The sequence below is a fragment of the Culex pipiens genome, chromosome 2 (assembly GCF_016801865.2).
Source record: "Culex pipiens pallens isolate TS chromosome 2, TS_CPP_V2, whole genome shotgun sequence".
In the NCBI taxonomy this organism is placed as follows: Eukaryota; Metazoa; Arthropoda; class Insecta; order Diptera; family Culicidae; genus Culex; species Culex pipiens.
This window is the reverse complement of record NC_068938.1, coordinates 164548666-164568681: the sequence shown is the minus strand read 5'-3', so window position 1 is coordinate 164568681 and position 20016 is coordinate 164548666. Positions and strand designations below refer to the sequence as shown.

The following is a 20016-nucleotide window of genomic DNA, read 5'->3' as shown; positions in this document are numbered from 1 at the left end:
AAAGTATTGATTCAAAATGCTAAAAATATAGAATATGAAAAAAATGCAAAAACTCACAGAAATAACACAAATCAGAAATAACACAAATAATTTGCTTAAAAAACAAAAATTGCATAAACCAACAGAAATTAATCAAAGTTATATGCTCAATATTAAAAGAACTGCTCATGTTTGAAAGAATGCAAAAACTCACAGGAAAATTTAAATAGTTTGCTAAAAAAGAATGCAAAAACTCACAGCAACTATTTAACACTTTCTCCTGAAAATGAAAAGAACTACACATGTTTCTAAGAATGCAAAAACTCACAGAAATAATTTAAAATTATATACTGAAAATTAAAAAAAACTGCTCATGTTTGAAAGAAAAGAAAATCTCACATAAACAATTAAATTCATTTGCTTTAAAATGAATGAAAAACTCATCGAAATTATTTAAATCATGTACTGAAAATTGAAAGGACTGCCCAATGGGCAGTGCCCATGTGTAAAAGAATGCAAAAACTCACAGAAATATTTCAAATAAAAAAAACAAAAAAAAAACAAAAAATGTAAAAACTAACTAAAATTAATCAAAATTTTATGCTCAAAACAAAGAAATGTTCATGATTAAAAGGATGCAAAAACCTCTTAAAGCATTTTTTTATTATAAAAAAATGCTAACACAAATAAAAATTGCATGTTAAAAAAAAACAATTAAAAATAAGCTCTTTTTTTTTCTTTCAAAGAATGCAATGATTGATTTGTATTGGTTTGTTTATTTAAGGCAACTTTAACCATCTCGATATTTTGAAATAGTGCATAAGTAACAGAAAATGATTTTTCAGAATAATGTTTTAAGGTAAAATAACAAAAGGAACGCTCATTTACCTTTTATACCATTAGAAGTCAATGTGCAAATAAAAAGATCGCCTACGGTTCATTATGTTCATAAAAGGCACAAACCTTGTGAATTTCTTTAAGGTAGCGTTAAAGGCACAAACCTTGTGAATTTCTTTAAGGTAGCGTTAAATTGAAATTAAGTTTAAAAAAAAAAAAAAAAATGAATGTCATTTGTACACCCAGAGTAGAAAGCCGAGAGAATAGCTCTACCAAAATTAAATGGAAGAATGAACCTCTCGCGGGTGAACCACCACGAAATTCTGTTCATTTGTTCATTGAAACAGTTCATCCCATTGAGTGGCTTATATTGCCAAATGACCATCTTCTAGTCATCCTACTTTGGTGGCCGATACGGCAAAGGCGCGGTTCGATGTGTCAAAGTTCTTGGGTTCGAGTCTCGAAATCGGCACTTTATTTTTGGTTAATGAACTGTTTTGGAAATGAACCCATGAGAAAAATGCTCTCGCCAATCTCGGGATTTATCCTCTGTGTCCGCTCGCAGTAACTTTACACTACCCGATCGTGTTCTTAATTCTCTTGGATGGCGCTGCCCAACTGTGGGTGTATTGTTTTTTATTTAATAACTTTTTTGTCTTTTTTATATTGATTTTTTTACGTTTTTTTGTCACTTCGGCGAAACGACATTCGGCGAAATGTCCCTCACCTCCTGAAACTATAACTTAATTATATTCGCTCATCAAAAATCCCAAAGCCAACATTGTTTTCTTACCGTGAATCATGAATCTATTAGTATGTGTGTTCATTCATTCAAATATTTCCCCTCCTCGCCAATTCTTCTTCAGAGGTGTAGAACAGGTCGTTTTCCACCCCCAATTTGCGTCTACCTTAATTAATTTTAACGACCGTCGTCGGCGCTCCTGTGTGTGTGTTTGTGTGTACTTCTATGAATGACTGCGAGTAGCTAAACCAAAGTCTCACTCACAAACACAACACACACAACACACACAACTGGTGTGTTGATGTGGTGACCGTGAGGGATTGTGCTAATATTTTGCTTGCGTTCCTTGGTCAACGGAACGGTGTACGGTGGCGCCCACCTGTGGCCACTTGTCGAACTTGTCCACTCTCTTACCAGGGTGTGTGTGAGCGTTTGCGAAAAATTCCCTTGCACACACAGTCGAACGCACACCAGCAACAGCGAATTGTTTGTTTTGGTTTGAATCCGTAACAGATTTTTCTTCTTCTTTTTTTTCAATTCTGCCTTTCAGTCACTGGGTCAAACAAGTGGTGGTGGTGCTGTGGTTGTGGTTGTTAGGGGTGCCGCGGGAATAAATATAATATTATACATTCATTTCTCGTGACACATTCCAATTTTCCAGAACCGCGGCTGTTGAGTGTGCGTGGTGGAGGAGCTTCCGCCGCTGACAGATTGGACAGAAGTCAGTCCCGTAATGTGGTGAGGGGGAAGGAGGTTGGTTTGAGGAACGAAAAATGAAGAATTTATTATCTACGCCGACTCCTGTCATGAAAATAACCAACGGCAAAAAATAAACCGAATCTGGTTGGATAAACGAAACAAGTGTTGCGTGACGTTCTGAGCGGTTGTTGATTTGATGGTGGGGGGGAAAATTATGAGGGCGGGGATTTTTTCACCAATTTTTCAACTGACGTTTGATTAATGAAGGTGAGTGTGTGTGTGCGGTGGTTGACTGTCACGGATGAATGGAGTCGTTAGTTTTCACCGCTGCTTCTGCTGTTGAGTGCTGACTTAAATAATTTGGAGGAATAGAGTGAAGATTTAATGCATTTATCAGGATTTAAAGTCCATGTTGTTGATACTATGAGGGTAATTCTCCGCCAACTCACACAGCAGTTGCCCCGACCCCTCTTCGATTTGCGTGAAACTTTGTCCTAAGGGGTAACTTTTGTCCCTGATCACGAATCCGAGGTCCGTTTTTTGATATCTCGTGACGGAGGGGCGGTACGACCCCTTCCATTTTTGAACATGCGAAAAAAGAGGTGTTTTTCAATAATTTGCAGCCTGAAACGGTGATGAGATAGAAATTTGGTGTCAAAGGGACTTTTATGTAAAATTAGACGCCCGATTTGATGGCGTACTCAGAATTCCGAAAAAACGTATTTTTCATCGAAAAAAACACTAAAAAAGTTTTAAAAATTCTCCCATTTTTCGTTACTCGACTGTAAAAAATTTTGGAACATGTCATTTTATGGGAAATTTAATGTACTTTTCGAATCTACATTGTCCCAGAAGGGTCATTTTTTCATTTAGAACAAAATTTTTCATTTTAAAATTTCGTGTTTTTTCTAACTTTGCAGGGTTATTTTTTAGAGTGTAACAATGTTCTACAAAGTTGTAGAACAGACAATTACAAAAATTTTGATATATAGACATAAGGGGTTTGCTTATAAACATCACGAGTTATCGCGATTTTACGAAAAAAAGTTTTGAAAAAGTTGGTCGTCATCGATCATGGCCGTTCATGGTCACCCGCGACAGACACGGACGACGAAACAAAGAGAAACGCAAAAAGTAACTTTTTCAAAACTTTTTTTCGTAAAATCGCGATAACTCGTGATGTTTATAAGCAAACCCCTTATGTCTATATATCAAAATTTTTGTAATTGTCTGCTCTACAACTTTGTAGAACATTGTTACACTCTAAAAAATAACCCTGCAAAGTTAGAAAAAACACGAAATTTTAAAATGAAAAATTTTGTTCTAAATGAAAAAATGACCCTTCTGGGACAATGTAGATTCGAAAAGTACATTAAATTTCCCATAAAATGACATGTTCCAAAATTTTTTACAGTCGAGTAACGGAAAATGGGAGAATTTTTTAAACTTTTTTAGTGTTTTTTTCGATGAAAAATACGTTTTTTCGGAATTCTGAGTACGCCATCAAATCGGGCGTCTAATTTTACATAAAAGTCCCTTTGACACCAAATTTCTATCTCATCACCGTTTCAGGCTGCAAATTATTGAAAAACACCTCTTTTTTCGCATGTTCAAAAATGGAAGGGGTCGTACCGCCCCTCCGTCACGAGATATCAAAAAATGGACCTCGGATTCGTGATCAGGGACAAAAGTTACCCCTTAGGACAAAGTTTCACGCAAATCGAAGAGGGGTCGGGGCAACTTTTCCCGATTTCGTGTGAGTTGGTAGAGAATTACCCATGAAATAGAACAATATTTTATATATACAGTAAACAATTGTGTAAATTAAGAAGGTTGAATATTTCCTCTTACATGATGTAATTTTACCTCAATTAAGACTGAAAAAGTGACATTACACCAGATAAGTGGTAAAATTACACAATCCCAGATGTAATATTACAATGATTTTTTTTACTGTGTTTTACTGAAAAATCTATCCTTGATATTGATCGACTTGCTTTTTCTTACCAAACCCGATATAAAAAAATCATGATTCTCCAACGAACCGATAAAAGGACAACCGCCGAGTAGAGTACTGCCTTATCGGAGATGCTCTTTACTGCGCAAAGATGGGCAATTTCGTTTCCAACCACGATGCAAATGATGTGACATTTCCCGCGCGGTAATCTTGCCTCTTGGAAGGGTACTTTTTCACAGAACCTTCCTTTATGGACGCGCTAGGATGTCGTTACAGACAAAAGGCGACTTGATTTTTTAGGTTAGATAATGCGAGGGAAAAGCCTCATTTGGTATTCTCTTTTTATGCTTTATCTCTCATCCTTGACATTATGATGATCCTTTTTTGTACCCTTCAGTTACTAGAATAAAATTTTATTCAGACCACAAATATTTGGAACGGTACAAACACATTAAAAAAAAATCTTGGTAATATTATATCTGGGAAGGGGTACATCTTTTATGTCATAAAAAAAAGTAATTTTACCTCTGAAAATGTGTAATTTAACCTCTGAAAATGTGTGATTTTACCACGTTTCTAATGTAATGTGACCTCAGTCTAAAATGAGGTTATCATAAAATCATAAAAGAGGTAAATTTTAACCTTCCAATTTACAAAATTACATTTTTTTTTCAGTGTAGTAAAAATAACATTTAACAAAAATAACATGGTATATTACTTCTGAGCAATTCTCTACGAAATCGGTCTTTTTTCTTCAATTTTAATTTTTGTATTTTTTAATCCGACTGAAACTTTTTTGGTGCCTTCGGTATGCCCAAAGAAGCCATTTTGCATCATTACTTTGTCCATATAATTTTCCATACAAATTTGGCAGCTGTCCATACAAAAATGATGTATGAAAATTCAAAAATCTGTATCTTTTGAAGGAATTTTTTGATCGATTTGGTGTCTTCGGCAAAGTTGTAGGTATGGATACGGACTACACTGGAAAAAAATGATACACGGTAAAAAAAATTTGGTGATTTTTTTATTTAACTTTTTATCACTAAAATTTGATTTGCAAAAAAACACTATTTTTATTTTTATTTATTTTTTGATATGTTTTAGAGGACATAAAATGCCAACTTTTCAGAAATTTCCAGGTTGTGCAAAAAATCATTGACCGAGTTATGAATTTTTTAATCAATACTGATTTTTTCAAAAAATCGAAATATTGGTCGCAACATTTTTTCAACTTCATTTTTCGATGTAAAATTGAATTTGCAATCAAAAAGTACTTTAGTAAAATTTTGATAAAGTGCACCGTTTTCATGTTAAATCCATATTTAGGTGACTTTTTTGAAAATAGTCGCAGTTTTTCATTTTTTTAAATAAGTGCACATGTTTGCACACTTTTGCAAAAAATATTTTTAAAAAGCTGAGAAAATTCTTTATATTTTGCTTCTTCGGACTTTGTTGATACGACCTTTAGTTGCTGAGATATTGCAATGCAAAGGTTTAAAAACAGGAAAATTGATATTTTCTTAGTCTCACCCAAACAGCCCACCATTTTTTAATGTCGATATCTCAGCAACTAATGGTCCGATTTTCAATGTTAATATATGAAACATTTGTGAAATTTTCCGATCTTTTCGAAAACATTATTTTCAAAATTTTCAAATCAAGACTAACATTTTAAAAGGGCGTAATATTGAATGTTTGGCCCTTTTGAAATGTTAGTCTTGATTTGAAAATAATGTTTTCGAAAAGATCGGAAAATTTCACAAATGTTTCATATATTTACATTGAAAATCGGACCATTAGTTGCTGAGATATCGACATTAAAAAATGGTGGGCTGTTTGGGTGAGACTAAGAAAACATCAATTTTCCTGTTTTTAAACCTTTTCATTTCAATATCTCAGCAACTAAAGGTCGTATCAACAAAGTCCGAAGAAGCACAATATAGAGAATTTTCTCAGCTTTTCAAAAATATTTTTTCCAAAAGTGTGCAAACATGTGCACTAATTTAAAAAAATGAAAAACTGCGACTTTTTTCAAAAAGTAACATAAAAATGGCTTTAACTTGAAAACGGTGCACTTTATCAAAATTTCACTAGAGTACTTTTTGATTGCAAATTTGATTTTACATCGAAAAATGAAGTTGAAAAAATTTTGCGACCAATATTTCGATTTTTTGGAAAAATCAGTATTGATTAAAAAATTCAAACTCGGTCAATGATTTTTTGCACAACCTGGAAATTTCTGAAAAGTTGGCATTTTATGTCCTCTAAAACATATCAAAAAATAAAAAAAATTAAAAATAGTTTTTTTTTGCAAATCAAGTTTTAGTGATAAAAAGTTAAATAAAAAAATCACCAAATTTTTTTACCGTGTATCATTTTTTTCCAGTGTAGTCCGTATTCATACCTACAACTTTGCCGAAGACACCAAATCGATCAAAAAATTCCTTCAAAAGATACAGATTTTTGAATTTTCACATATCATTTTTGTATGGACAGCTGCGAAATTTGTATGGAAAATTATATGGACAAACTAATGATGCAAAATGGCTTCTTTGGGCATACCGAAGGCACCAAAAAAGTTTCAGTCGGATTAAAAAATACAAAAAAAAACGAATGACCGAAATCCTAGAGAACTGCTCTTCTGGGAAAAATACACTTTTCCAGTGTTTTACCAGTTTTGAAGTCCTCATTGAAGTAATATTGCATCATAATAGATGCAATATTACACCTTCAAATTTAAGACCATCTAAATTTACACAAAAAAATACTAAATTTACATTACATCTAAAGACTTTCTAATGAGTCATCAACATTCCCGAAAATCCTTTTGTATCGCGTGTTTAGTTTCAAATTACAACATTGGGCTTCTTGTCGCGAAATTCCCACCAATTAATATTACTTTTCAGATTAGAATCCCCTCTCGCCCTCTTCAAACCCAGTGCGCTTCTTCGCTGCAAATGCCTCCGTTTCCGTCAACCGGAGACGAAGACGAATGGTTCGGTTGTGTATTGGCGCAAAAACATTCCTCCTTGGCAGTCAGTAGCAGCAGCAACTCGGTTTCGGCTCCCAAGTACTACACTACACTTCTTCGGAAAAGTGAGGTTAGAAAGGGGGTGAGGTATCCCAGCGGGAGTATGTAAATAATAAAATATAATTAAAATTCTTCTCTAAATATAGTCCCACGAAAGTGTTTTGCGATTAGACGGCAGCGCGGCAGATACACGGGTGCACTCAGTTAAATGAAAGAGTTGAATCTGAATTTGTCTGAAATTAAAAAAAAAGCCTCATTCATTTACGACGATATGCCAACCGAGGAACTCTGCTAGGATGGAATGGTTCCAGCGGAAATCTTAAACAAAACTGGTTGTCTGTTCCAACTTTACTACGTACTATCTGACTTTCAACCTATTGGGCATGGCCGTCGATGTGCCACTCCAGCTACGATGCTATAGTTTGGGCTTGTTTCAATCGTGAATCATAAGTTTTGCATTTTTCTAAACAGTCAATTGTCATCGATCATGGTGTTAAATCTCGCATACAGTCTAATTCTGCTTATTATGCATTACCTTCGATGTGCCTTCCGAGCCACGATGCTACAATTTAGACTTCATGTATCATCATGTATCATGTATCAAATTCCAAATTCCAAATTTGTCAAATATAACTTATAATGTTTCCCTAGGCTTCATCAACTATCTGATTTTGACTTATTTTTCATGTCCATCGATGTGCCACCTGAGCTACGATGTTATAGTTTGGAGTTGTTTTAATCAAAATTTAAAAGTTGTGTACTTTTTTTTAGTAAGCCAAACATAACTGGTCTTATTCCAAGGCTTTACTTTTTATCTGATTTGACTCATTTTGCGTGAACGTCGACGTGCCTTCCAAGCTGCTATACTATATAAAGGGCTTGATTTATTTCAATCTCTTTTTTCTACATATTTTGTAAGGAAACCGACTGTACGACGAACCGATGGTGATGTTTTTGAGTTGGTTAGTGCTGTTTTTAGTGGATTGCAACAGCTGGAGGAGCTTTTCCCCACAATTCGAAGCTGAGAGGCAAAGTTTTCATCCCCCTCTCCTCCTTAAAAAAGTGAGGGTACCCACAAAATGTACATTATTAACTATACTTGAGCCGTGTGTGTGAGCGTGTGACGATGCCGTTTGCTCTATCACTTGCCGAGGTATTCGTGCCGAGTGTGTGTACACATCAAACCGTTGACGCTTGCCAAAAACATGCCAGAATTAAACATGATACCGGGTGAAATTGAGAAAGTGACACTCACACACATTCACACACACAGGGGAGAGGAGTTTTTCGCACTACCCCCGGAATGACTGATGAGATACGTCAACTGAGATAATTAAGATCTGCGTCGAGTTGGGATTTGCTCCGACGATTACACGCTCTAGCGAGCAACTCTGCGGGGGGAAATTAGATTGATTATAATTAAGTAACTGATACCTTTGTGCGCTCCTCTGTGGCACACACCTTGCCTTGATATGTGCACCTGAAGAGTTGGCCTCTCAAGAATTCTAAAACGCACCACAAAACCGCAAATTTCCACGCTTGACAGATGGCTGCACACTCATACCATCACACGGTGGTTGAACTCTTCGCTACGGGCTGAAGATTGAGCAGCATCCTTGTCATTCTGTTGTTGTTTGTGTGTGTGCGCGGTGAAGGGTAAACCCCAACGCACACACACCTTTGCGGGAAAAGTTGTGTCCTTTGTTCCGTAGCAACCACACGTAACGTAACGAAATGATAAAGTTCACACAAATATACTCTTCATCATCCTCGTGGGAAATGTCACTTGGAAGTACACCCGAACGACAGATCTGTGACAAACAGGGTCATCCGTAGGCACAACTAGTAAGACAGTCGCCAACTGTGTGAAGAAGGAGACGAAATTTGCTTTGTTTTTGCTACCAAACCGTCGTGGCATAGGAGTAGCGGGATTGACTGTTAATCAAAGGGTGCGGTTTCAAAACTCGTTTAGAGCAAATATTTTTTTCAGCTCTATCTAACCAAATCGCAAATCGCAATTTCTCATTTTCGATATCCTGAAAGCATATCGCAACAGATCCTGATTGAGCTGCTGATTATTAAGTAAAACACACAATACCTCTAGCCAGAGCGATATCATATCGTTGCCGGCAAATCGCTCGGCCTGCCGTGCATACCAATGAACGGTGCACTGCATGTTCTTCATAGCCTTGCGTTTCGTTCAAAATTGCTACTATGCTTTCAATTCAACTTCCTGAAACTCTTCCACTCTGATGAACCTTCTTCCTGCACTTTTGTGTGTTTCTTTCTCTCTCACAATAATTGTTTCGATTCTCATTCCGTCAGAAGCATAGAGGCAGCCCAGTTCAGGACAATTGTTCCCCGCACACTCATTCTTATTCATCACCCGTCGCAAGGTTTCTGTTTCTGTCGGTACACCTCTCCAGAGCGTGGTATTGTCCTTTGTTACCCCCCTCCCCACCATATCCGAGCGCCTCCCCCTCAAAAAACGTCTGAATTTTTGATTCTTGAAGTTTGGCAGAACAAACTTTCAAAAGTTGCGCGAATTACGACTTTCTACTCACGCAGAACTTCACTAAGACGTACGCACCCCACTCGTTCAAAGAATCGAGGTGCTGCTACGTGATGTGAACTACATTTGCATAAATTGCGGACATCGCAAAGTGGGGGCAGGACAAAAGTTGTAACGCTTTGCCGGCCTGCCGTCAAGATCAAAGGGGTTAGTACCGAGAAGACTTTTTCCCTCGGTGGCGGAAGCGACAAGGGATTAAGGAAGCAAGGATTTGACAGCTGTGTGCTTTTTGCGAGATGTCAACTCGTTGTTTCTTTCAAATTCTACTTTGGCTGATTGTAGGAAAGTTTTCTACTTTTAAGATTTTTTTTCTTAGATTTTGATATTTGAGAACCAGTATTCGGAACATCTGGAGTGATCAATTTATGACAAGATCTGGCCTAGGACCCAAGATAAGAATTTTAGAGTGAATATCTGGCCAATCCCACGAAGATTGAAGTGTCGCTTGATCATTTTTAATGATTCTGAAAAATTGCCCCATGGGAACCGGTATCCGGATCATACGAGGTGGCCTCTCCCAGAATAGTTGCTTAGGTTTTTTTTCGGAAACAACGAACAATTGTTATCGTATTCGCAGTAAATTGTGACGATTATAATGATATTTCAATCAGTTTTGTGACTTAATTCTGTCAACATTGCAGAACCTCCAGAACTGGCATCTAGAACATCTGGTATCGGTTCTTCGTGACCGGAAGTTAATTTGTGAGACTCAGAAGTGATTTTCTGATCCATTTTCTGAGGACTATTTAGAAAAAAAATGACGATTATTTAAATAAAGGGGTTACATACATGTGAATCGGCAAAAAATATTTAGTTATTTATTTAGAAGTTTATTTAGAAAAAAGATAAAACATATTTTTAAATGATCTCCAGTTTTTTATACTTTAGTTTTTTTTTTTAATGAAAAATTTAAAAATCAGGCTTCGTCATGCACACGGGATATGTCTTGGGAGACTTCACCTTAAATTCCAATTTGGTCCATCCCATCTTGAGATTTCATGGCACCCATATTTCAACTTGGAGTTTTTTTTTCTCAGAAGACAGTTCACAGACAGACAGACTTAAATCGTTTCTTATTCAGTTTAATCATGAAATATCTTCCTGAAACTTTCAGGAGTGATTGGAAATCATCCTTTAAGTGGATTTAATAAATTTTCTGTATGATGATTTTTTGTGATTACTTCACGTATTTAACCTCTTCCCGAGCAGACGGAAATAACTTGGGAATAACATTTTTTGATACTTGAAAAATCTAGGCTAATAACATTTTATGTTATTTACAACAAGATTTGTTATTTATCGCTATGATTTTTTTGTTATTGGATTGTTGGTGTAATAACAGACTAACAACACTTTTAGTAATTTTTCGAACAGATATTTGTTATTATTTTTTGTTATTTTAACAACTAATCCGATCATCCCAATAACAGTTGGAGGTATTCTTCCATAACAAAAACTGTTATTCCAAAGTTGTTCTGGCTTTCAATCAATATCAGACCAATAACAAATTTTGCTATGATAACACAAATTGTTATTAAACTCTTATGCAAAAATTATATAAAAAAATTAACAGTATTTGTTATTGAAATGGCATGAATTTATTTATTACAGTCTGCACGGGTTAACTTTTTTTTTTCAAAAAGTGCAATTTTAAAACATCAATATTTTTTTATTTTTAAAATATTTTAGGAGACCAAAAAAACCGCAACTTTTGTACCATAGAAAATTATGGACTAAAAATTGTGCCGACAAGTTATGATTTTTAGCATAGCATAGCATAGCATTGGTGTCTACCCGTAGTTGCTACTCTGTTATTGACCAGGACCTCCAAGAATTGCTCCGTGGACCACAGATGAAGAGTAGGAACCAATCATCACCACTTCGCAACTTTCAAATGTCCCTATCATGCTATCATGTGCCGACAAGTTATGATTTTTTGATAAAAATTGTGATTTTTAGAAAAATAGAAATTTTACATGGAAATGTTTTTTAATGTTAATTCAAATTTGCAACCGAAATGTGCTCTATAGATTTTTTTTGATAAAGTGCACCGCGTTCAAGATATAGCCACTTAAAGTTTTATTTAAACTGAACAATTCCTGTTTTTCGATTTTTGAAAATAGTGTCCATGGTTTCTATTCTGGAAAATATTTTTTTGTAATGTTGAGAAAATTTCCAATAAAATTGCCTGCGAGACATTGAAGATTGGTTGCTGAAATACAGCGAATAAAAAGAAAGAAAAAAAAAATAACAAGACAGTTGAAGTTTTTTTCAATTTTATATTATTTTCTAATATCTAATGGTCCAATTTCAATGTTAAAAAATGATACATTCATGATTACGTTTCTGAACTGTTTGAAAAATATGTTAATATTTTGTAAATCAAAACTAACATTTCAAAACAGTCAAATATTCAATATTACGCCATTTTAAAATGTTAAAGTTGATTCCAAGATTTTGGAAATATGTTTTTCGAAAAGATCGGAAAATTTCTCTACCATTTTTTCTGAATAGTCCTCATCAATACCTACAACTTTGGCGAAGATACCAAACCAATATTAAAATTCCTTCAAAATATACAGATTTTTCGAATATTGACGTACCACTTTTGTATAGAAAGCTGCCAAAATTGTATGAAGCCTTGTATGGGTGAACTCAAGGTGCACCAATGACACAAAATGGCTCTTTTGATCATAGAGAAGGCCCCAAAAGGTTTGAGCAAAGGGTCCTGATACTCGGTTCAAAGATCAGAAATTACTCACTCATCGCCGAGTGAATAGTTGGAGCGCGCAACCATTCGCGAGCGAACTCTACTCTCTAGCTCACACCGTCTAGCTCTCTAGCTCAATCGCTTCATCCAGCGAAACAAATACTTCGTGAATTTCTTTGCCTACTTCGTCTGTCGACCACAAGCCACAAGCGAGAAAGTTCAGAGAGGAGAGAATCTAGCAAAACACCAGCTCGGCGCTCTTTTGGCCTGCACTACCACAGCTAGCCGTAAATTTGTATTTGGCAAGGTGGAAATTACTGTTAAATGTGTCTCTGATGTTATGTTATCAACAAAAACGGCAAAATATTTTTAGTTACATTGATTTTAAGCAGTTTAATAAATAATCAAAACAAAGCTGATCACAAACTGTTTCGACTCAGCTTTGAGCGATATAGCGCGAATGGAGTGAGAGCGAGAGCAAAGAGAGAGAGTATTCAGTAGCGATCGGTGTGGAAGTGACAAACGGTAGGAAACGGTCAGAGCAGTTTTTCGTCGCGTTCGATTTGTTATCGCGAGTGAATGAGTGTTTCTGGAGCAATCAGGACCCTTTGTTTGGGCCAAATAAAAAATGTATGAAATCGGCCGATTTCGTTTTATGTGGTATGAGTGAATCATGAAATTGAAATTGTTAAATCACCTCCGTGTACGCACGAGTGCAAGCAGCAGTCAAGTGCTCAGTGCTCCATCGTTTTTTCGAAATTTTTCGCCGTAATTTACCGGGATTAGGCGCGAGTTTGCTCCTGCAGCATGCCAAGGGCCGGCCGTGGCCGTGGCAGTTCGAGTGCGGCCTCGAAAAACCCGCGAAGTTCGTCTACCGGCCGTGTGCAAAAAGGTAAACAAACCAACGCCGTGTCGACCGCCATCGCGCCGGGGAGTGTGTGCGCCAAAGGATTCGACCCGAAATTATTAAACGCTAATTACCGCGTCCAGGATCGCAGCCCTATTAGGCTCCGTTCAGCTACTTCCGGCAATCCGTCGACCGATGGCGCTTCAACATCCGCCAACATTCCCCCCAGTAACAAGTTCGCGAGACTGAGTGACGAGGAAAGCAACAACAACAACACCGACGGTAGCACTACCGACGACGACGACGACGATGGTTGTGCACGGAAGAAAGTGATTTCGCCAAAAAAAGTAATTACTCCAAAGGAACGACGACCACCACCAGTTTTCGTTTTGGACACGTTGGCGGACGATGTTGACGAGCAGCTGGAAGGCCTCGTGTACTGCCTCAAAATAGGTAAATCGTCAGTGCAAGTGTTCACATTTGACCAAAAGAACTTCGACCTGGTTGTGGAGAAATTGAAGCGTAAAAACTTCAAATTCTACACATTCGACCCCGTGCAGAAGACCGCTGTTAAGATCGTCTTGCAGGGGTACCAAGACCGCCCGACCTCCGTCCTCAAGGAGCACCTCTCGGGTGTCGGAATAACGCCGCGAGACATAAAAGTCCTCTCGCGGAAGACAACAGTCACAGGTACACACACACTGTACCTGTTGTACTTCGATCGCGGCACCGTCAAACTTCAAGACCTGCGGCGGACTAAGGCGTTGGACGGTTTTTGGGTAAACTGGCGGTTTTACTCAAAAAATCCGACGGACGCAGCGCAATGTCACCGATGCCAGAAATTCGGCCACGGCTCGCGGAACTGCAACCTCCGGCCCCGCTGCGTGAAGTGCGGTGAGTCACACCTCTCGGAGGTGTGCGCACTGCCACGAAAGGCGGACTTGGGGGAAAATGCAGAACAAACCAAGGCGCGCATCAAGTGCGCAAACTGCGGAGGCAACCATACCGGTAATTACCGCGGATGCGTCGCGCGGAAGTCCTACCTCGAGGAGCAGGAAAAGAGGAAGAAGAAAGCAGCAGCGTCCCACCCTCCTCAGCGAAGTGCGAGCGCAGCCGTTCCTGCAGCTGGCCAGCGTACGGTTCCAGCGGACAACCCAGCGTTCCCTCCTGGATGGGGGCGGTCGTTTGCGAGCGTGGTCGCTGCCGGTAGCGGCGATGCGACCCAGCAAGGAGTCACCGGGGAAGACCTCTTCACCCTGCCGGAGTTCTTTGCTCTCGCGGGAGAGATGATGACGCGGTTTCGGACCTGCCGTAACAAGGCGGAGCAATTTCTGGCCCTCGGGGAGCTGATGATCAAGCACATCTATAAAGGATAAAAAAATTGTGATCTAGTTTTAAGCTTTCTCTATTTCTATCCCTTTTCCCTTGCAATTTTAGTAAGTTTTTTTTTCTTATCTTTTTCTTACTTTCGGTAACCCTTTAACTACAAGCAACAATTGTTCGAAAATGGATTATGATGTAACACACAGCTGAAAGGAACTCCAAAACTCTGTAATGAACCTCAAAAGAACTTATTGTATCTTGATTATTCACCAATAAAACCGAATTGAATTGAATTGAAATTGTTGAATATATCGAAGATATTTTTGTGTGAAACTGTATTGTTTTTGTTTTTTAAATAATTGGAGATTAAACAATCGAAACTTAAATCATTTATTCGGAATTTACAAAGAAATTTTTAAGATTCAAATGTCTTTGTCTAAATGAAGCAAGGTTACCCTAATATTTTTCATGCAAATCACCCCTCACACATTCTCTACTCAAGAGGGATTTTTTTTTCCAAAACTCCACCAAATTGATTATGGAAAAGGCTGCTCTTTCCACCGCCAAAAATTATGCCAATCTCGTATCTCATCTTTTCTTCGAAAGGGGGAGTACAAAAAATAGCAAAAAAAATACAGTTCCCCAGGAGGGGAACAAAACCTGCCAAGTAGGCTGAATACGTACCAGCCACTTTTGTTCTACGCAACATAAATTTAGGGGGAGTGCGATTCGTCACCAAAGTGTGTGAGATCCATTGTAAGCGTTTAATTAGAGGGGGACACTTTGTTCCATAAACGGGTAGAATATCAACCAGGAGGGAAGTAAACGATGCTTTTAATGGCGTCAAAATGAGCAAGGTCCACCAGCTTACCCGTTCAGTACACCAGGGGTGCAATGAAATCATCATCCTTTGATAGGGCCGATTTTCGGTTATCGCTCCGAGCCCGAAACTGCTCCATCAGCTCCGGCTGTTTCTGCTGATCCGAACTACCCGTAAGGCTTACAACAGTGTCGTCGACGTCATTCCCACACTCCATTTGATTGGAAGTCGACCCTGTCAAAGGGGCTCCAAACCTCCCAAGTGTAATCAAATCATCAATTACTTCTGCTCCTCTAGGCGAGGCGAGCTCTGTCGAACAATTTCGATACTGCTGAGGTCAGCTTTTTTTTCGACGAAAGACAGCTAGACCATATTTTCCGGGGGGACACTGGATTCAGATATTATCGGAGTCCACCTTGGGTCAGCACAGAACCGATAAATCATCTCGTTTTGGCTGGAAATTGCTTTGTGGTTTGTCTTTGCGTTCTGTAACTCGTCTTAAATCATCAACTTCGAACAAAGAGCGAGAGGAAAAAAGGAGTCCAACCGGGATGTGTTTTTCATTGGTCATTGGCCGCAGGCCGTTTCGTTTCTTATGACATGCTCGTAAAGTTCTGTGGGGGAAAAAAATGTGTGTTGACAGGTTCGCACAAAAAAAGTGCTCAAATTGATAACGACAGATGGTGGGAGTAAGAAGGAAAAAGGTACACACCGTTTTTCCGGGAAATGAACTCTCGGACTCGTTGAGGTCGTCCCTTTGGGCGAGAAAATCGATCATTTCTCTCGGAGTATTGTGCGGAGGTGTTGGAATATGTGAATCGAATCAACCCCGCCGAACATTTGAGATGTATGAGCGAATACTGGGAATTGATTGAATTTGAATGATTTATTAGGGTTGAAACGGTGCTGGGAGAGATGCGGCTTCTTGACCCACTTACTGAAGGAAGAAGCTGGATAAGCTATTTTGGATTTGTATTAAGAGACCTCAAGGAGGAGAATCAGTGTAGTGAGCTTAATCACTTTGTGCTTGATTTGATATGTGAGGAAATGTAGATTTCATTAGTTGGACACCTAAATCTTAGATGGCAAGTGTATTAGAGTTATTATTTAAAATTTGATTATTTCTTTAAAATGTTTAGACTTGTATTCAACACGCCTGTCCAATCGATTACAAATTCAGTAACGAATTAACGACCTATTCCCTGTGATGTGGTCCCCAAAAGTAACAAGCCCCCGATAAAATCTCCAACTTTAGTACCAAACTTGCCGTAAAAATGCACCCGAAACACAAGAACCCACTCGGGAAATCCCCCTGTTTTCCGTAGTACACCGACTTCACCTTAACGATCCCGTTATGCGTTTCCTTCGCATTTCCTTCCGGTGGTTCCACCGATGATGGAAACTCGTACACACAAACACTTTTCTTCACCTTTACGCTTGTGGGACGCCTCGAGTACATCATAAAGTCCCGGCCCTTTTTTCTTCAACAACACACCGCTCCGCTGGCTGCTTATTAAATGTTGATGTGTTCAAGGTGATAAATTTAGATTTTGGAAACCCATCCACGTCACCGTCGTCTTCGGGGCGTGATACGATGACGACGGTCCCGAGTTTTCGGGAAGATCTTCGCTGGCGTTATGTGGTGACGGTTTATGGCGTGTGTGATGATGCGCGGTGCCAAGCAGTTCGTCAACGCTCGTTCTTGGCGACCACGCTGCCTAATGGCAAGAGTGGCGTACGTCGTAAACTCTGATTTCGAGGCACTCCACCAAGCGCCACGCCAAAGTTTTCCAATTTTTCACCATTTAGATAATGTTTGAGCGCGCGCTCCCCGCCTAATGCACGTAGGTCATTTTTCAAGCGTTGTGGAAATGGCCGCGAGGCACGCGTTTTTCCTACCCACGAAAAGCAAACTCTCGAAAAAAGCGCGTTGTTTATAAATAAAATACGAGTCCATTCCGATTTGTACTAAACACGCCTTCGCTATGCATAAATAAACGAGGTTTTGATGTTTGGGGGTTTGAGTTATGCCTCCCTCACCTACGACCTTCCCGTGTTCATTCTCACGATTTCGAAGAAATCGAAGTTCTTTCGATTTTCCAAATATAACAGAACGCGTGGTAACGAGGTATTAATTCCGGTCCGTTTTTTCCTCTAATTTCTTCTCTAGAACAACAACAACAACATAAACGTCACAGACGAGCCCCGGCGGAAGCGCGAGGTGGCTACGCGACCGAACCATATCCTGCTGTTCACCATCATCAATCCCGTCTATCCGATTACAGTGGTAAGTAAGCTCAAAAGTTGGCACAACAAAGATGTGACATTTGTATTAAGATCTCGAAAGCAGCAAGTTTCGTTAATCTCTACTTCCTGTACGACCTATCAAAGATCTTTCCAGTAGGCCATAAACATTGAAACCTATAACAACTGGTGTTCACTCCCAGTCCATACTCGAAGTGAACTAACCTTGTAAGAGATGTGCTTCCGGTGTCAGGGCGTACAAAACCGATGGGACTCTCCCTTAAAATACCCAGGGTCGGCGTGACGCTCGAAATTACTCAAAAACCAAGAAAACACTGCATTTACCTAAGGGAAACTACTTTTATTTCGTGCACAGTCGACGATTTATTCCGGGAATCCCTTCCAAACTTCCACTAGCTCACACGTCCCGTCCCACTTCCTTATAAATACTCCTACCTCACACGTCCTCTTCCTCTCTTCGCACTTCCGGTGCACACGTTCGGGGCCCCGTTCTCGCCGCTCTGCCGTCGTCGCTGCTCCTTCCTGCTGTCGTCGACGCTCCTCCGGCGCTCTGCCAAGGGGGTGGCTTCTTCGTCAGTCGGATGGACCCTCCGACGCTTCGGCTGCAGCCTTCAAGGACCCTCGCCTGCCGTCCGCGCCCTTCCTGTGCTTGGTGACGTGCAACAGGCTTCGACGGTGTCCGGAGACTCCGTCGGAACAGTCCGGGGTTAGGGTTCGCGGTTGTAACGGTAACGGCCTGGCGGTCGAACAATGTCCAGCGAGACGCTGACGGTTCGTACGGGTGGTTCACCGGGCCGGATGTCGCACGGCCGGGGTGAAACCAAACGGTGTTCACGCAGTGAACAAAGGAACACAAAGGGGTCCTGGATGAGGGATTCAAAATGGCGGTTAGGGTATTGTCAGGCTTGGGGTTTGTTCGGGGATTTTCCTGGGGGTTTTCCGGTCATACCTGGATGTCCAAATCTCCTACGGGAAACTCCTGCTCTCTCGGCACGGCCACGGATGTAGCTCTTCCGGGCACTTCCCAATCCTTCAAGGATTCAATACTCCAACACTGGTACACTGACTTCGCGGGTAACGGTTGTACTTGCCGACAACCTTCCACTTCTCGATATCCGGACTTAATGCCCGAGCAACGGTCGGGTCAAAATCCCGAACCCCTGACCTCTTACGCGCCAACCCATCTCCTCCTCATCCTGTCATCCTCAAGGATTACGCACATTCACCACCCCCAATGGCCGCCCATGCGATGTTATGCAGCAGCGCTCCTGGTGGTGACTAGCGGTAACGACGCACGGTGTGGGACTTCCAGCTTCGGGTTTCTTGCTTGCTGGGCAGCGTCCTGGTAACTTCCCGTCGACAAACACAACGTCTTCTTGGCACAATAATTTACATTTAAATAATTTAACACAAAATTCGCGACGAGTCACATCAATTATTGTACACAACACTCACACTGGTTACAAACCCTACCTGCAGAAATATTCAGATTTGTGAAAATTAAACATTTTTTTAAAGATCTCAGAAATTGTTTTGCAAATGGGGTCAGAAACCATATATTTGTCCTATCATAGGTTATCGAAGGACCTTTCCAGCCATAAACACTAAAGATAGGGCAACCCTATCTCCAGAAATATGCAAATTCAGGAGCTTATGTCAGATATAGGGTCAGGAGCTTATGTTTGACCTATCAAAAGACCTTTTCAATAAGGTAATAACATTGAATTTCCGCTGACCCTATCTCCAGAAATATGCAAATTTGTTATGAAAATAGGGTCCGGAACCTATGCTTGACCTATCATTTGTTGGACTATCACAAAACCTTTCCAGCAAGCCATAATCACTAATGATCTGGTAATCCTATCTCCAAAAATATGAAAATCAGTGAAATTTAAACAAGTTTTCAAGCTGGATCTCAAGAATTATGATGAAAATAGGGTCCGTAACTTATATTTGACCTACCATAGGTTGGGATCAAAAGGCCTTTCAATAGAGCCTTTAACACTAATAATCTGGTAACCATATCTCTCAAAAAATCCAAAATTTTGCGTTACGTAATAAAAAAAGAACGCACCCTAATGATCTAGACGATAACATACATTTTATATATTTCTAAAATTGACTAAAACGAACCAAATTATGTGGATTTTTCAAGCTTCCTCTTAGTAAATATTATTTTTGATAATATGGTAAGTTTCAAAGAATAAATACAAAAAAAAAATCGCGAAATA

The 20016-nt window shown here is 39.4% G+C and overlaps 1 protein-coding gene across 18 annotated transcripts in view; it reads left to right on the top strand.

Annotated features, from left to right (window-relative positions):
- Window positions 1-20016, top strand: part of LOC120418446 (heterogeneous nuclear ribonucleoprotein L) — a 354926-nt gene that overhangs the window by 115770 nt on the left and 219140 nt on the right. For all 18 annotated transcript variants that reach the window (XM_039580857.2, XM_039580859.2, XM_039580858.2 and 15 more), the window contains one exon: window positions 17691-17807. In XM_039580857.2, coding sequence (XP_039436791.1) covers window positions 17691-17807 — 117 coding nt within the window. The remainder of the gene's footprint in view (window positions 1-17690; window positions 17808-20016) is intronic.